The sequence below is a fragment of the Malania oleifera genome, chromosome 12, assembly GCF_029873635.1.
Source record: "Malania oleifera isolate guangnan ecotype guangnan chromosome 12, ASM2987363v1, whole genome shotgun sequence".
In the NCBI taxonomy this organism is placed as follows: domain Eukaryota; kingdom Viridiplantae; phylum Streptophyta; class Magnoliopsida; order Santalales; family Ximeniaceae; genus Malania; species Malania oleifera.
Window position 1 is genome coordinate 30,428,767 of NC_080428.1, and position 13,444 is coordinate 30,442,210.

The following is a 13,444-nucleotide window of genomic DNA, read 5'->3' on the forward strand; positions in this document are numbered from 1 at the left end:
TCTGATAATGAGGTGACTTTTGTCTCAGGAATACAAATTCTTGATGTTGCCCTCGTTGCTAACAAAAAAATTAAATATTCATAGTAAAAATGAACAACTTTTCAAAAACTTCACAATTATTCATTGAAGCTCATTTTGCAAAGCCATTTTACCAAGCTTTAGAAACTGTGTTCATCACACTGACACAAATATATATACATATATATATATATATATATATATATATATATATATACATATACATATATATATATATATATATATATGTACATATATTACAAAGTAGGTAGTTGTCACATACAAGCGGCCCCATACCGCGAAAAGGCAAACCCCAAAAAAGAAAACCATTTGTTTTCTCCCGTGCTAGTAGAGTCAACATTATTAACAATGTTACAGGTTGGACACAGACCTATTTTACTACATTATATATATAAACTAAAGAAGGGGGATTAAGAGTTTCTCTGCCTCAGTGGCCTTCTGCAGCAGCTTTCTTCTCAAATGGACCGAGCCTGTTATCACCCAACCTCGTCCTGAACGCAGCCTCCTTGTACTCAGACCATGTGAACTCGTTGTACATGCTTTCTTCACCTTCCTTAAGGAGCGAGGGCAGGGATGCGATTTTCTCATGCGGTGGAGGGCCTCCAAAGTATATCATTGAAACCCTAGTGTTGGTGCTGTCAGCGAAAACTCTGTGCTTCACGCTCTTGAACCTGTTATTGGTCATCACCTGCAATACATATGTATATCAACATGAGTCTCAACCTTCCCGTATCAGTATATAAGCATATTTTTTTTGTTATAAAAGAATCAGAACAAAAAAAATAAAATAAAGTATCCATGAAAAGAACATGGCAAATTAACACGAAAGTAGTGAGAATTTCATGGGTATTTTCACCCAAGTTAAAAAAAGGAGAGAGAGAGAGAGAGAGAGAGAGAGAGAGAGAGAGAGCAAACCCATTAATAAAGAATTTCAGAAAAAAAAGAATAGATAGGCCTTAGCATGTGACCGATGAACAGAGGGTTCAAACGACTGATGGGGGACTTATTTATTCAATTGAACTGTACAGTCGATGGGTATATTTATTTATTTGTTTCTGGGCAAAAGAATTGGGGAAGAGTCTCAAGTAGTACTGTACCTGCAGGGAATCCCCAACATTGATGAAGAAGGAGGTTTGGTCGGGTGGTACAGAGACCCAAGTGCCATCGCTGAGTGAGATTTGCAGTCCAGTGGTGTTGTTAGATCTTGCGACAGATATTAGCTGTGGGTCTGTGTGTTCCCCAAACCCAACCAAATTTAGACCACTCAGACTCAGCGCCTGAAGCTCTGGGCATGGCGGATAATGGTTCATCCTGAAAAGGGAATCGCTCTTCTCATCCTTCAACAGTCTACTGAACACGTCCCTCGGTTCAATCTCAAGCCCATCCGCAATTAGTTCCAGAAGATGACAGGCCATTGCCTTCACAGCTGATACGTACTCATTCACAGCATTCCTATATATTAATCCATAAAAAAAAAAAAGCCAAAAAAAAGAAAAGAAAAAGAAAAGCAGTAAGAAAGAGTAAATTATTTCCCATATATTAAGTCTCTTCTCTCTCAAACTGTGCAATGAAACAGGGAATCAGAGAATTAAACAGAGGGAGAAACATAATTAAAGAGAAAGACAGAAAGAAATTAATAAAAGAAAACAGATGTTTGTGTGTATATATATATATATGTACTCGAGAATTTGTGGGTTTTCATCCAAAATGGCGATGGGTTTGTGGGGAGTGAGTTCATGATTGGCACTGAAAAACAGATACTCGACCCAACCCACATCGCCGTTGGCTCCAATTCTCTTGCTGCCGTACCCAAAAGGGTCGGCGGGTCCGGCGTTTTCTTTCTCAGACTGGGGCAAGCTGAAGAACTTTAATGCCTGGGATTCGAGCGGAGCGATAAGGTCCATGGAGACTCCGTGGTTAATAACCTTGAAGAATCCATAGGCCTCGCAGGCCTTCACTACATGTGAACCTGCGTGAGGGTTGGTAAGGTCTATTTCCGGTATCGAAGGGAAAGCGCAGTCGGATTTGCATGTTTGGACGAAAGGATAACTTTCTAATGAAGTATGCGACAAGACTACCATGTTAAGTTGTTGCAAATACAGAGAAATTAATAAAAGGAGGTAGGTTAGATTATAGCTTCACTGGGAATGGGAAAGAGGTGCGTATGATTTGTTTCGGAAATGATCGGGAATATTGCAGGGAGAGCAACGGAGGCAAGGGGAGTTAGTGAGTAGTAGTAACCATAAAGAAGGCTAGGTGACCTTGCATATTTGGGGTGCCAGGAGGAGCGTGGTGTTTATATACTGTCGAGGGAAGGAGGGCTTAAGGCCCGCAACTCCGCAAGTGGTTTCATCTTTTCGGGTTTTTTTTAACTAAAAATAGAATAATTATCACGCTACTGTTTAGTCTACTACAAAACAATTTTTTAATTATTTATCAAATTTACTTTCTTTTAAATATTTAGATGATAAGAAAAATTTGTATCATATATGATATAAATGATATAACGAAATGGATTCGTTTTCCCTAAGCCTGTATTGCCCTTTTATTTATTTATTTTTATTTTTATTACATAGGAACTCCAATCATCAACAAACCCTTCAGACTCCCTAGTGTGGCACTAAACCTATGGATCAGCGTCCTTTCCTTAGGTCTCGTTGATCAGGTAAAGTCCGGAATGTGGACACCACTTTCGTGCATCAGTTGGGCTTTCGGCCAACCCGACCCCCCTCCATTACCATCCTCGATTCTTACTGGCTCATAGAAAACTCTCACCATCCACGGTCTCCGCTGGCTCACAGAGCGAACTCTTACCATCTACGGTCCCCGCTGACTCACAAAATAAATTCTCACTATCCACAAGTAACGCTGACTCCGTGAGTGTATTTACATAGAATTAAACCCCCAATGCTCTTTCTTACGCACTGATATCTTTCCATCGAACCATGCTCGTGGGGGCCTGTATTGCCCTTTTACTTAAATTAAAAGATAATAATTTTCTCAATCATTTATGAGGTCTATTAGAAGAGAAAAATTAACATTTTCTTATATTTAAATGTTAAGTACAATATTTGAGCTGCATAATGTATAAGTTACATGGTAATATGAAATAATTTTTATTCTCTACTATTTTGAAGGAGATAAGCAAGATTAAGATTGGACATAAAAGAGTTTTGAGGACCAAGGTTATAAAAGAGATAAATCTATAAGTATTGGCCAATATTAAAATTGTGTTATTACACTCTCTATATGCAGAGATAAAGATACAAATTAGTCTATATCTTAGAAGGCATTTTAACTGTCAAAATTTATAACTTTTATTTTGAAGATTTTGAATTTGAATTTGGATCATGAGATTGGAGATTGATGAACTACCTCCTGCCTCTCATTGTATTGTTTGAGCTCAATTTAGACATTGAATTAACGGGAAAAAAAAAAAAAGGAAGAAAGGTAGAGAGATCAACCTAATTAGTCATTTATGTCAATTTTATTTAATTTAATATTAACATTGTTATAATTATTATTTTCTTTTTTTGGAAGATTGAAAGTTTGTTGACCTTATGGGTCATATCCCGATTTTGATAATGACAAATACTCAAGTATTTAATGGTTATCTAATTCATGTGCAGATTTATATTAGTAGATACACTGATGGCATATGAAAGCTTGAAGCTTGAAGACCATGAAGATTAGTGAATGTTGTAATTTATATTATCATTCAATTTAGGTATGTAATAGTAAATAGGAAAAAGGTCTGTAATATTTAATGCATATCATGCATGTAGGAACTACAAGCTCAAAGACCCTAGTTGGACTTTAGGTACCTACACAGACCATAGAAAGACTTTAGGGATCACCCTTCGGTCGACCGATGTTAGGTTTTTTGGCGTACTTAAAAAGGCCTTAGAAAGACCCTAAGTCTTAGGACTTGCACGTAAGAGAGTCTCAATAATCACTTGCTCAATTAGGGGATCAAATTGAAATTAAATTGAACATAATAGGCAAATATGTGAAAGGTCAGGTGACCGAACCTTGGGAGTTCAAAACTCCTCGGGCGCCCGAACTGCTGGAAAGTCAGCAGTTTGAATTGGGTTCGAGCTACCGAACCAAAAATGAATGTATCGCCCTCGGGCGACCGAACCCTTAGAAGGTTACTTTTTACCAACTTAGGCTGCTGAACTTTTCTATTCAAAACAGGCCTCGGGTGACCGAATCTCTCAATTCGGTAAACTGAACTTTGCTTCCAGCACCTGAACCTCGGACAGAATGCTACTGACTTCGGTTCAGCTAACCGACCTTGATTTCAGGCACCCGAACCTTTAAAAATTGAATTTTTGATTGAATCTATTCGGACACCCGAACCTCATATCGGGCACTCAAATGTCGGGGTTTAAATTGTTTTTTACTGGGGTTAAATTTAATTAAATAGGGTTAATTCTCCTAAACCATTTTAAAATAATTTTAAGAATACCCTACATGAGCGGTTATAATTTTGTCATTCTCTATATATAGGGGCTCATTTGAAAAATTAAAGGGAGATTAGCCATATTATTAATGAAATATACTCTCAATCTCAAAATCCTATTTTGCCTATAATACTACCATATACTCTCAAACCTTCATTCCCTTGATACATCCTATCCTTGTGAGAGTGTTATATTGTGTTATTGATTGTTATAGTTTGCTCATATTCCCATTTGTTTGGTTGTTTATTTGATATTGCTTTTGGGGAGTTAAGCAAAGAGTTATCCCACAGATTTTACTTGATGAATCTTGTGTTGGGAAAAACTCACTAGCTTGAAGATCTTAGCATTGTCATTACAAGATTTTGTAAAACTTTATTTGTTTTGTGTGTGCAAAATATTTTACAAAGTTAGATTTCAAACAACACTTGTGCTAAATACATTTGAGAGATTACTTTTGAGTTCATTTGAATATTATTGCTAGCATCTTTAGAACACTATAATATGATATTGAGATTTGATAAACTTTGCTTAGTTTCAAAGATTAATTTGTAATACACTCATGTGCTTGATTAGATAAAGTCATTATTCTGAGTATTGATTGCACACGTAGAGCACCGAGCTTATAGTTCATACATGCTTGAGGTGCATTGATTAGATATTGTGCGTAGTGGTACATATCAGCTTATGTAAGAAACATTTGTTTGTATGCAACTTTATATTGAATATTTGTATTCCAGGCGTGGGCTTGAAGAGGGAGAATAGCCCTGTTGAATAGTCTCGAACTAGCTTAGACCCGGTTAGGAAAGTTAGGTGCGCTATCCTGGTAAGGCATGTTGGTTGAGGTCAACCCCGTGAATTGACCTGGTTGTAATCAGTGTCGCTCCACCTGTTAAGTGAGCATTAGTGGAATCATCAGGTTTGCAAGTTACAGGCGGGGACGTAGGCAGTATTGGCCGAACTCCGATAACATATAGTGTGTCTGTTTATATTTTCGCACTTTATATTTACCGCATGTGTATGTTATAGTGTAAATGATACGCATGATTTAAATTCCGCATATTATACTTATCTGCATATTTGGGTAAATAGATCCTAAGTTGTGAAATACTGCAAATGTCTAGTTAAACCTAAGAAGAAGTTTAAAATTTCTAATTCACCCCCCCTCTTAGGAATACACTAAAGCTAACAAAGTTTACTTTAGACTTATCAAGCGTTTGTTTGATCTAAATGATCTTTGAACAAAGACTATGTTTGAACTAGGTCACTAAATAAGTGAACTGGTTAGACATTAGTGCGTTTGGTGTCAACTTTGAATTTTCTTAAAATTCCTTTGATAGAACATGTTTGATTTAAAATTAGAGGTTTCTTTTCCATTGTATCCCTTGTAAAAAATGAAAATGACAAAAATCTCAATATCTAAGCGATTAAAATCAAAATAATACATTTTAATTTTATAAAATAATAAATCATATTATTTTTATTTTAATTATTAATTAATATATGATAAGAAAGTATTATTTATGTTAAATTAAAATTTTTATTTATGAAGTATTATTTATGTTAAATTAAAATTTTTATTTATGTAATTGCTCATTAATTTTTTCAAACATTTATACTCTTAAGTTTTGAGAAGGCTAAAATTAAAAAAAAAAACAACAACACATATTCAGATTTTAGATACCAAATAGTTAAATTAATTCGGATTTTAAATTCAGTTATCACTTCATGTTCAATTCGAAATTGATTTACAAAATAAGATTTGAATTCACCGTTTAACACTTAACACTTCATTTTACCAAATGCTCCCTTAGGCTATGCAAAAAGAAATAATTCATCTTCCATTTTATATGTTTTTCTCTCAGTTAAAAAAAAATTAAATTCAATAAAACCTCTAATATTAAGTTCACAAACTTCTATAACGTAACCCAAACATTCCCAAATACATCATCTCCATTATTTTATTACTTTATTAAGGTTTGCATATACTATTTTATCATATTTTTTGTTGTTACCATATTTTGTTACTTTAATATTCTAAACTACACATTCTATTAAGTATTTTATAATTATTAATTATTTTTATTTTATATAATACAATACAATATTGCTGTTTATGATTTATTATAAATAATAATTTACAATAAAATAATGATTATATTAGAGTAATAATACTTTATCATAAAATAGTATTTATATCAAGTTTTTGTATGAAGTAATAACTTGATCATAAAGTCTACCTATATAATAATATTATATAATTTAATATTTGCTAGGATGCAGTCTAGCTATAATGGCAAATAAAGAATTGGAAAGAGATTTAGGATAGATCTTTTATGAGGAGATTCCTAAATTACTAAGTTTTAGTCGTAAGTGATGTAATGAGTTCGTTCCAAATGGTTAAAACTTTGAATTTGATTTCTACGAGTAGAAGTAGGGACATATAACTCAAGCCCAGTATCAGCTTAATTGATAAAAAAAAAATTACAACAAAAAATATTTTATATGTATATTTTTAAAAATAAAATAAAATAAATCACTCCTTGATCAAAAGTTTTAGTTGCTTATTTTTTTGTTGCTTTTTTTGTTTTTCTCATCAAAAAGTTATTTTGAATTAATGTGAGAGATGATTTATCTTCCATGTCAGACTAGCTTTTTTTTTTTTTTTGGTAAGTTATAATTTAAAAGTCTAAAGATAAAATTTCAAAGAGTAAAATAATGCTTGTGTAATGAGCGAGTATCCATTACTCCTGAAATTAATTCCCATTGATGTGCATTAAAGAGGTTATGCTGTTGGGCAACTTTGAGGTTTGGCTAGGATGGCAACAACAGTCAATGAGCCAGATTTGGGTCACATCATAAATGGTAGGATTTAAATTGGTTGGATTCAGTTGGATCTATTATAAATGGTTGAATATCAGTTACTCAAACTTATCCAATTAATAAATGAGTTATAAATGGATACTTATCTTTTAAAAAATATATAACATATTTATTTTATCCTTTTATTATAAAAATTTTAATAAATAAAAGTTAAATTTCTTTTAAAAAGTAATATATTTATTTTTTTCTCAATAATATCTCAATGTCCGTGAGTTAACAAAATTTATTTTTCTCCTTTCTAAATATATATATTTATTAAAAAGTGATTTGAAATTTAAAAAATGGTAGTTGCAACCTATTTATCATTTTTTTTCCTCCTAAACTCGTTGGATCAAGATCCTTTTTGTCAAACTCTTTATGCAACAAATCCTTTAACTGATTTATTTCAGTTAAATCTTTTGCAGCTATTAAAATGTCATTAACATACAATAATAAGAAAATAAGATAACCATCATAAAACTTTTTCACATATACGCAACAGTCATACTCACATCTTTTGTAACCTATCTTGATTATATAAGAATCAAATCTTTTGTACCATTGTCTTGAAGATTGTTTCAATCAGTAAAAAGATTTCTTCAACTTGCAAACTAAGTGTTCATGCCCTGCTTCACTAAATCCCTCCGGCTGTACCATATAAATATGTTCATCCAAGTCACCATGGAGAAATGTCGTCTTCACATCCATTTGTTCCAAATGTAGATCATAATAAACTACTAACCCTAACACTACCATGATGGAAGTGTGTCGGGCCACGGGTGAAAAGATTTCATCATAGTCTATTCCCTTTTTCTATAAGTACCCCCTTGCCACTAACCATGCATTGAATTTCTCTCATTCCTCCAATATACCCATTTGTAACCTATTGCCCTCTTTCTATTTGGAAGATTCACCAACTCTCAAGTTTGATTCTTATGCAGTGATTCCATTTTGTCAATCATAACACTCATCCACCTACTTTTGTCCTAGTTGTGCACTACCTCTTGAAAATTAGTTGGATCATTGCAACTACTAATGAAAGCATAAGATACTAACTCTTCAAACTCATACCTTGGCGATGGTCTAATAGTACACCTGGATCTCTGTAAAGGAATATTGTTGACTTTCTAGTTTCTCGAGTTAGAATCCCTTGCAACTAGAGGACCAAGATCATTATCATTGCCATGAGTTTCTAACTCCACCTGCACAACATGTTCATCTCTACTCTAGTTTTCTAACTCCTGTTTCACTTCATCAAATTCTTCAATACGCTTCACCATAACATTCTCATTGAAAACTACATCCCTACTAATCATCACCTTGTTTGCCATTGGATCCCACAGCTTGAACCCCTTCACATCCTTTTGATATACCAAAAAGATGCAGCATCTAGAATTTGCATCAGACTTTGATCTCTCCTCCACTAGACATGTTAACATAGGCAAGACAACCAAATAACTTCAATCCAGAATAGTCTACCGCATGTCCCACCCGAACCTCCTCTACCACTTTCCCCTTTAGTGATGCCCTTAGTGATTGGTTTACCAAGAAACAAGTCATACTAAATGCCTTGCCCTAGAAGTTCTTCTATAGCCTTGCATTAAGCTCGAGACACCTAGCTCTTTCAACTAGAGTTCGATTTATCGTTTTAGCCACACCATTTTGCTGAGGTGTTTGACAAACAATGAAATGTTTTGTAATACCTTGCTACTCATAAAACTATATGAACCTAGAATTAGCATACTCGGTCCCATTGTATAACCTGAGACATTTGATTCTCCTCCAAGTCTAGTTTTCCACTTCAACTTTCCACAACTTAAACTTGGCAAACGTATCACACTTATGCCGCATGAAATGGACCCAGATTTTCTGTGAGTAGTCGTTAACAAAACTCATAAAGCAAACATGTCCTCGTGATGCTACTCTAATCGGCCCCCAAACATCAGGATGTATATAATCAAGAATACCTTCCGTTTTGTGAATAGCTTGTTTAAATTGTGCCATATTTTGTTTCCCAAGAACACAAAACTTGCAAAAAGTCACCTTACAAGTTTTCATACCTTTCAAGAGTTTTCTCTCGTGAAGTTCTTTCATACCATGTTTTCCTCCATACCCAAGCTGCATATGCCACAAAATGGTTTCATCAAATTCAGAATCTATAGCTGCACCTCCACTTACAGCAATAGTTCCTTACAGTGTATAAATGTTTCCATCTAACTCTTTTCCTTTCATCATTGTCATATTACCTTTGCACACCTTCATAATCTCACTTTCGTACTTGTAATTGAATCCATTACAATCCAAAGTTCCAAGTGAAATGAGGCTCTTCCGTAGGTTTGTTATGTGTCTTATATTACTCAAGGTTCTTACAGCACCATCAAACATTTTAATTCTAACAATTCCTATGCCAATGATTTTTCATAAGACATCATTATCCATGAATTGAACCTAAATTTACCAACCTATAAGTGCTGAACCACTCCTTGTTTGGAGTCATATAGTAAGAACATGCCGAGTCTAGAAACCATGAGTCCATGAGGCAATCCAACCCTGACGAAACTTAAAGTACATCACCATCACTACAAACTAAATTTTCTTCTTGAACTACATTTGCTAATTTTGAAGTCCCTTCATGATTTTCAGCTTTTCTTTTCTTCCAATCCGGACACTCCGATTTAATGTGCCTCTTTTTACCGCACTTATAACACCGAATATCTTTTTTCTTCTTAGATTGAGTTCAGAATTTTTGACTTGATCCATTTTTGAATTTTTCTCTCCCATGATCATGGTTACCTTTCACCACAAGTCCTTCTCCATGTGAACTTTCATCATAGACTTTCATCCTTTGATGAAACCCCAACAACGCCCTTGTCACTTCTTCCAAATTTAGGGTCTCTTTCCTCCATGTGAGAGTGGTAACCAGGTTCTCATATGTGTGAGTCACTTGCAAGGAATTCAGTAGCATCAACGCATTATCATTCTCTTCAAATTTCACATCAACGCACATTAAATCACTTATGATTTGATTAAATATGTTTATGTGTTGGTTCAAGCTCCACAAAAAATAAGGTTATTAGTGACGATTTTAATCAAAACACCATCACTAGTAGTATTAGTCATGGTTCGATCAGTATCAGTGACAGTTTTAAATTAGTCACTATATCTGCGGCGATAAATACTTATTAGTGATGAATTATACAAACTGTCACTAATAGTGGAGTATTAATGATGGAAAAAAACCGTCACTAATAGCCTATGACTATCATTATAAATTATACATATTCTCGACTCAAATTCATCATTAAATCCAAATATTAGTGAAGGTTTTAATAATCGTTGTTAGCCCTAGTGGCTAAGGTTCTTTATTCTGGCTTGTTTTGATGATAACAATCCATTAGTGGTTCTTAGGTAAGCTAATATTTTTTCCTCAAGTTTAGCACAGATAAACAAAAGAGTAGTAAGGCAAGCATAAGGATTAGATGTTTATCAAAGAAGCAATGAGCAAAGGGTCATAACCAAGGCACATACATGTCACGCCAAAAGCACAACCAATCAGAGCATTTACGAGAGCCTGCATTCTATACATGCTTCTTGGGTTGTGTGTAAAGTAGGATTTATGTTGTAACTCTTGTGCGAATGCTGTGTATAAGAATATCCTGCAAAGAGCTGAGAAAATTGCATATGCATTTAGTTCATATTAGGTTAGAACATTAACTGAGTTAACACATGCATACCAGGTCACACATTGCTTAAGATGTCCAAATGAGAGTTTTATTAACAAGACATCTTACATAAGGTAAAAACTCACTTGGACAAGGTTGGAACATAATTGGAAGTACACATGTCATTTAAACATTTCCTAGTTCATTTAGGTCTCTCTTTATGTAGTAAAATGAAGGGACTTGTCGATAAATATGGGGGATTCTTTGACTAGTACACTTAAGGGACTCGTCAACGAATACAGGGGAATTGTTGACGAAGAGATACCAAGACCTGTCTGAGACCTGTAGTGAAGACTTGTCAATGAATACAAGGGGAATCGTCAACGAAGAGATATCGATACCTACCTAAAATGTGCAGTGAAGACTCGTCGATGATAGTAGGGCATTCATTGACGGTTGCATGTGTGTGACTTGAAGACTTGTTGATGAATACAAGGGGAATCGTCGACGAAGAGATATCGAGACCTACCTAAAATGTATAGTGAAGACTCATCGATGATAGTAGGGCATTCATTAACGGTTGGATGTGTGTGACTTGTCAACTAGTCCATGGACTCGTCGACGAATGTACTCGAGTTGACAGTAGTAAATGCACGATAGCGGCTAGGTTTTACCTTGTCTCTTGTCCATTATTGCCCTATCGCTAGCCATCGACATGTTCATCTCTTTGGCCATAAATATAGACCTTTTGCATTCATTGAAGATTTGATTAAGCATTTTGGTTGTTGAGAACATTAGTTGAGCATTCGTATTAGGGTTTCACATTTTGCTCTCAGCTCTCTTGCTCCTCGTCTCGTATTTAAATGTCACTTGTAGAAGAGAGTAGTGTGAGGTTTAAACTTGTTTCTTTAGCTCAAGACGAAGCATCATATTGTAATCTTTCCATTTATTATTGTTTGTGAATCTTGAAAGCTTTTGGTAAGCATTCGTTGAGGTAGTTCTTGGTGAACACTGAGGGTTGAAGCTCTTGGTGAGTAGCTAGGTTTTGTACCCGTGTTGTAAAGGCTTCTTCGCCTTGAAGGGGACTGCATAGTGGATTTGAGAATCCTAGGCTTGGTGCTAAGGCATGGACGTACGCTTGGAACCAAAACACATTAAATCATTGTGTTGAGCTTTTCTCTCCCTCATCCTTTTATTTATTGTGATTATATGCTCTATCATTTATTGTGATATTTTTCACTTGTTGCTTGCCAAATTTTTTATTTTGTAGCAATCCTTATTATTTGAGAAAAATGTCTATTCACCCCCTCTAGACACACACTAGGGCTAAAAGTGATATCAGAGCGAGTCGCTAGACCTTTGGAGTAACATCTAGAGCACAAAGATCAAATGGCGGACATGTTTGCCCAAGGACAATCCATTGACCGTCCACCAAAGTTAAGCGGAAGCAACTGCCTAGCATGGAAAGAATGAATGACAATATTCATCCAATCATACAACCTGAAAATGTGGAATGTGACACCAAAGGAGATTACGTATTCAAAGATGATGAAGGTAAGCTCATACCAATCAAGAAGTTGTTGGACGCTGGCTCAAGGTTGACGCAACTAAATTTCAAAACAAAAAATTTTCTCTATTGTGCTGTGAGTGATGAAGAGTACTACCGCATTTGTGGATGCAACACCGCAAAGGAAATGTGGGAAAAGCTCCAGGTAACGTATGAAGGTACATCTCAAGTTAAAAAGTCAAAAATCTATATGTTGGTTAAAGAATATAAAATGTTTAAAATGGAAGAAGGTGACTCAATCTCTTCCATGTTTGCACGTTTTACACATATAAGAAATGGCTTGAAAGCACATAGTACGTAATACTTTATGGAAGACAATGTGCTAAAAGTTCTTCGTTCATTACTGCAATCATGGCGTGCAAAGTCTATGGAAATTGAAGAAGCAAAGGACCTATCTAAGGTCACTCTTGATAAGCTCATTAGGTCTTTTATGACTTATGAGATCAAGAAGAAGAATGCTACAACTGAAGTAGAAAAGCCAAAAAAAACCACTGACATGGCGTTAAAGACAGCAAGCAAGAAGGAGTTTATAGAAGAAGAAGAGAGCAACAATAATGAAGAAATAGCTCTCATTGCTAGGAGAATCAGAAATTTCTTGCTAAACAAGAAGGTTGGTAAGCAAAAGAATAAGGGAGAATCAAGCATGAAGTGCTACAATTACAAGAAGCATGGACACCGAATGACTAAATGTCCCCTATTCAAAAACAAAGGCAATAATCAACAAAGGGATAAAAAGAAAAATAAGGTCATTAACACAACTGAGTGGGATAAGCTCGATGGACTTTCTACTGACGGAGAAAATGAAGAAGAAGTTGCAAATTTTTGCTTTATGGTGGATGAGCTAGATGAGG

The 13,444-nt window shown here is 34.9% G+C and overlaps 1 protein-coding gene across 1 annotated transcript; it reads right to left on the bottom strand.

The window, feature by feature from the left end:
* Positions 1-333: 333 nt before the first annotated feature.
* On the bottom strand, positions 334-2,323 carry LOC131145128 (gibberellin 2-beta-dioxygenase-like). Its single transcript, XM_058094221.1, has 3 exons — positions 1,720-2,323; positions 1,137-1,491; positions 334-727 (listed from the first exon to the last, which is right to left on the bottom strand). The coding sequence occupies exons 1-3, from the start codon at positions 2,118-2,120 to the stop codon at positions 467-469; spliced, it is 1,017 nt and encodes a 338-aa protein (XP_057950204.1). The 5' UTR covers positions 2,121-2,323; the 3' UTR covers positions 334-466.
* Between the last annotated feature and the right edge of the window lie 11,121 nt (positions 2,324-13,444).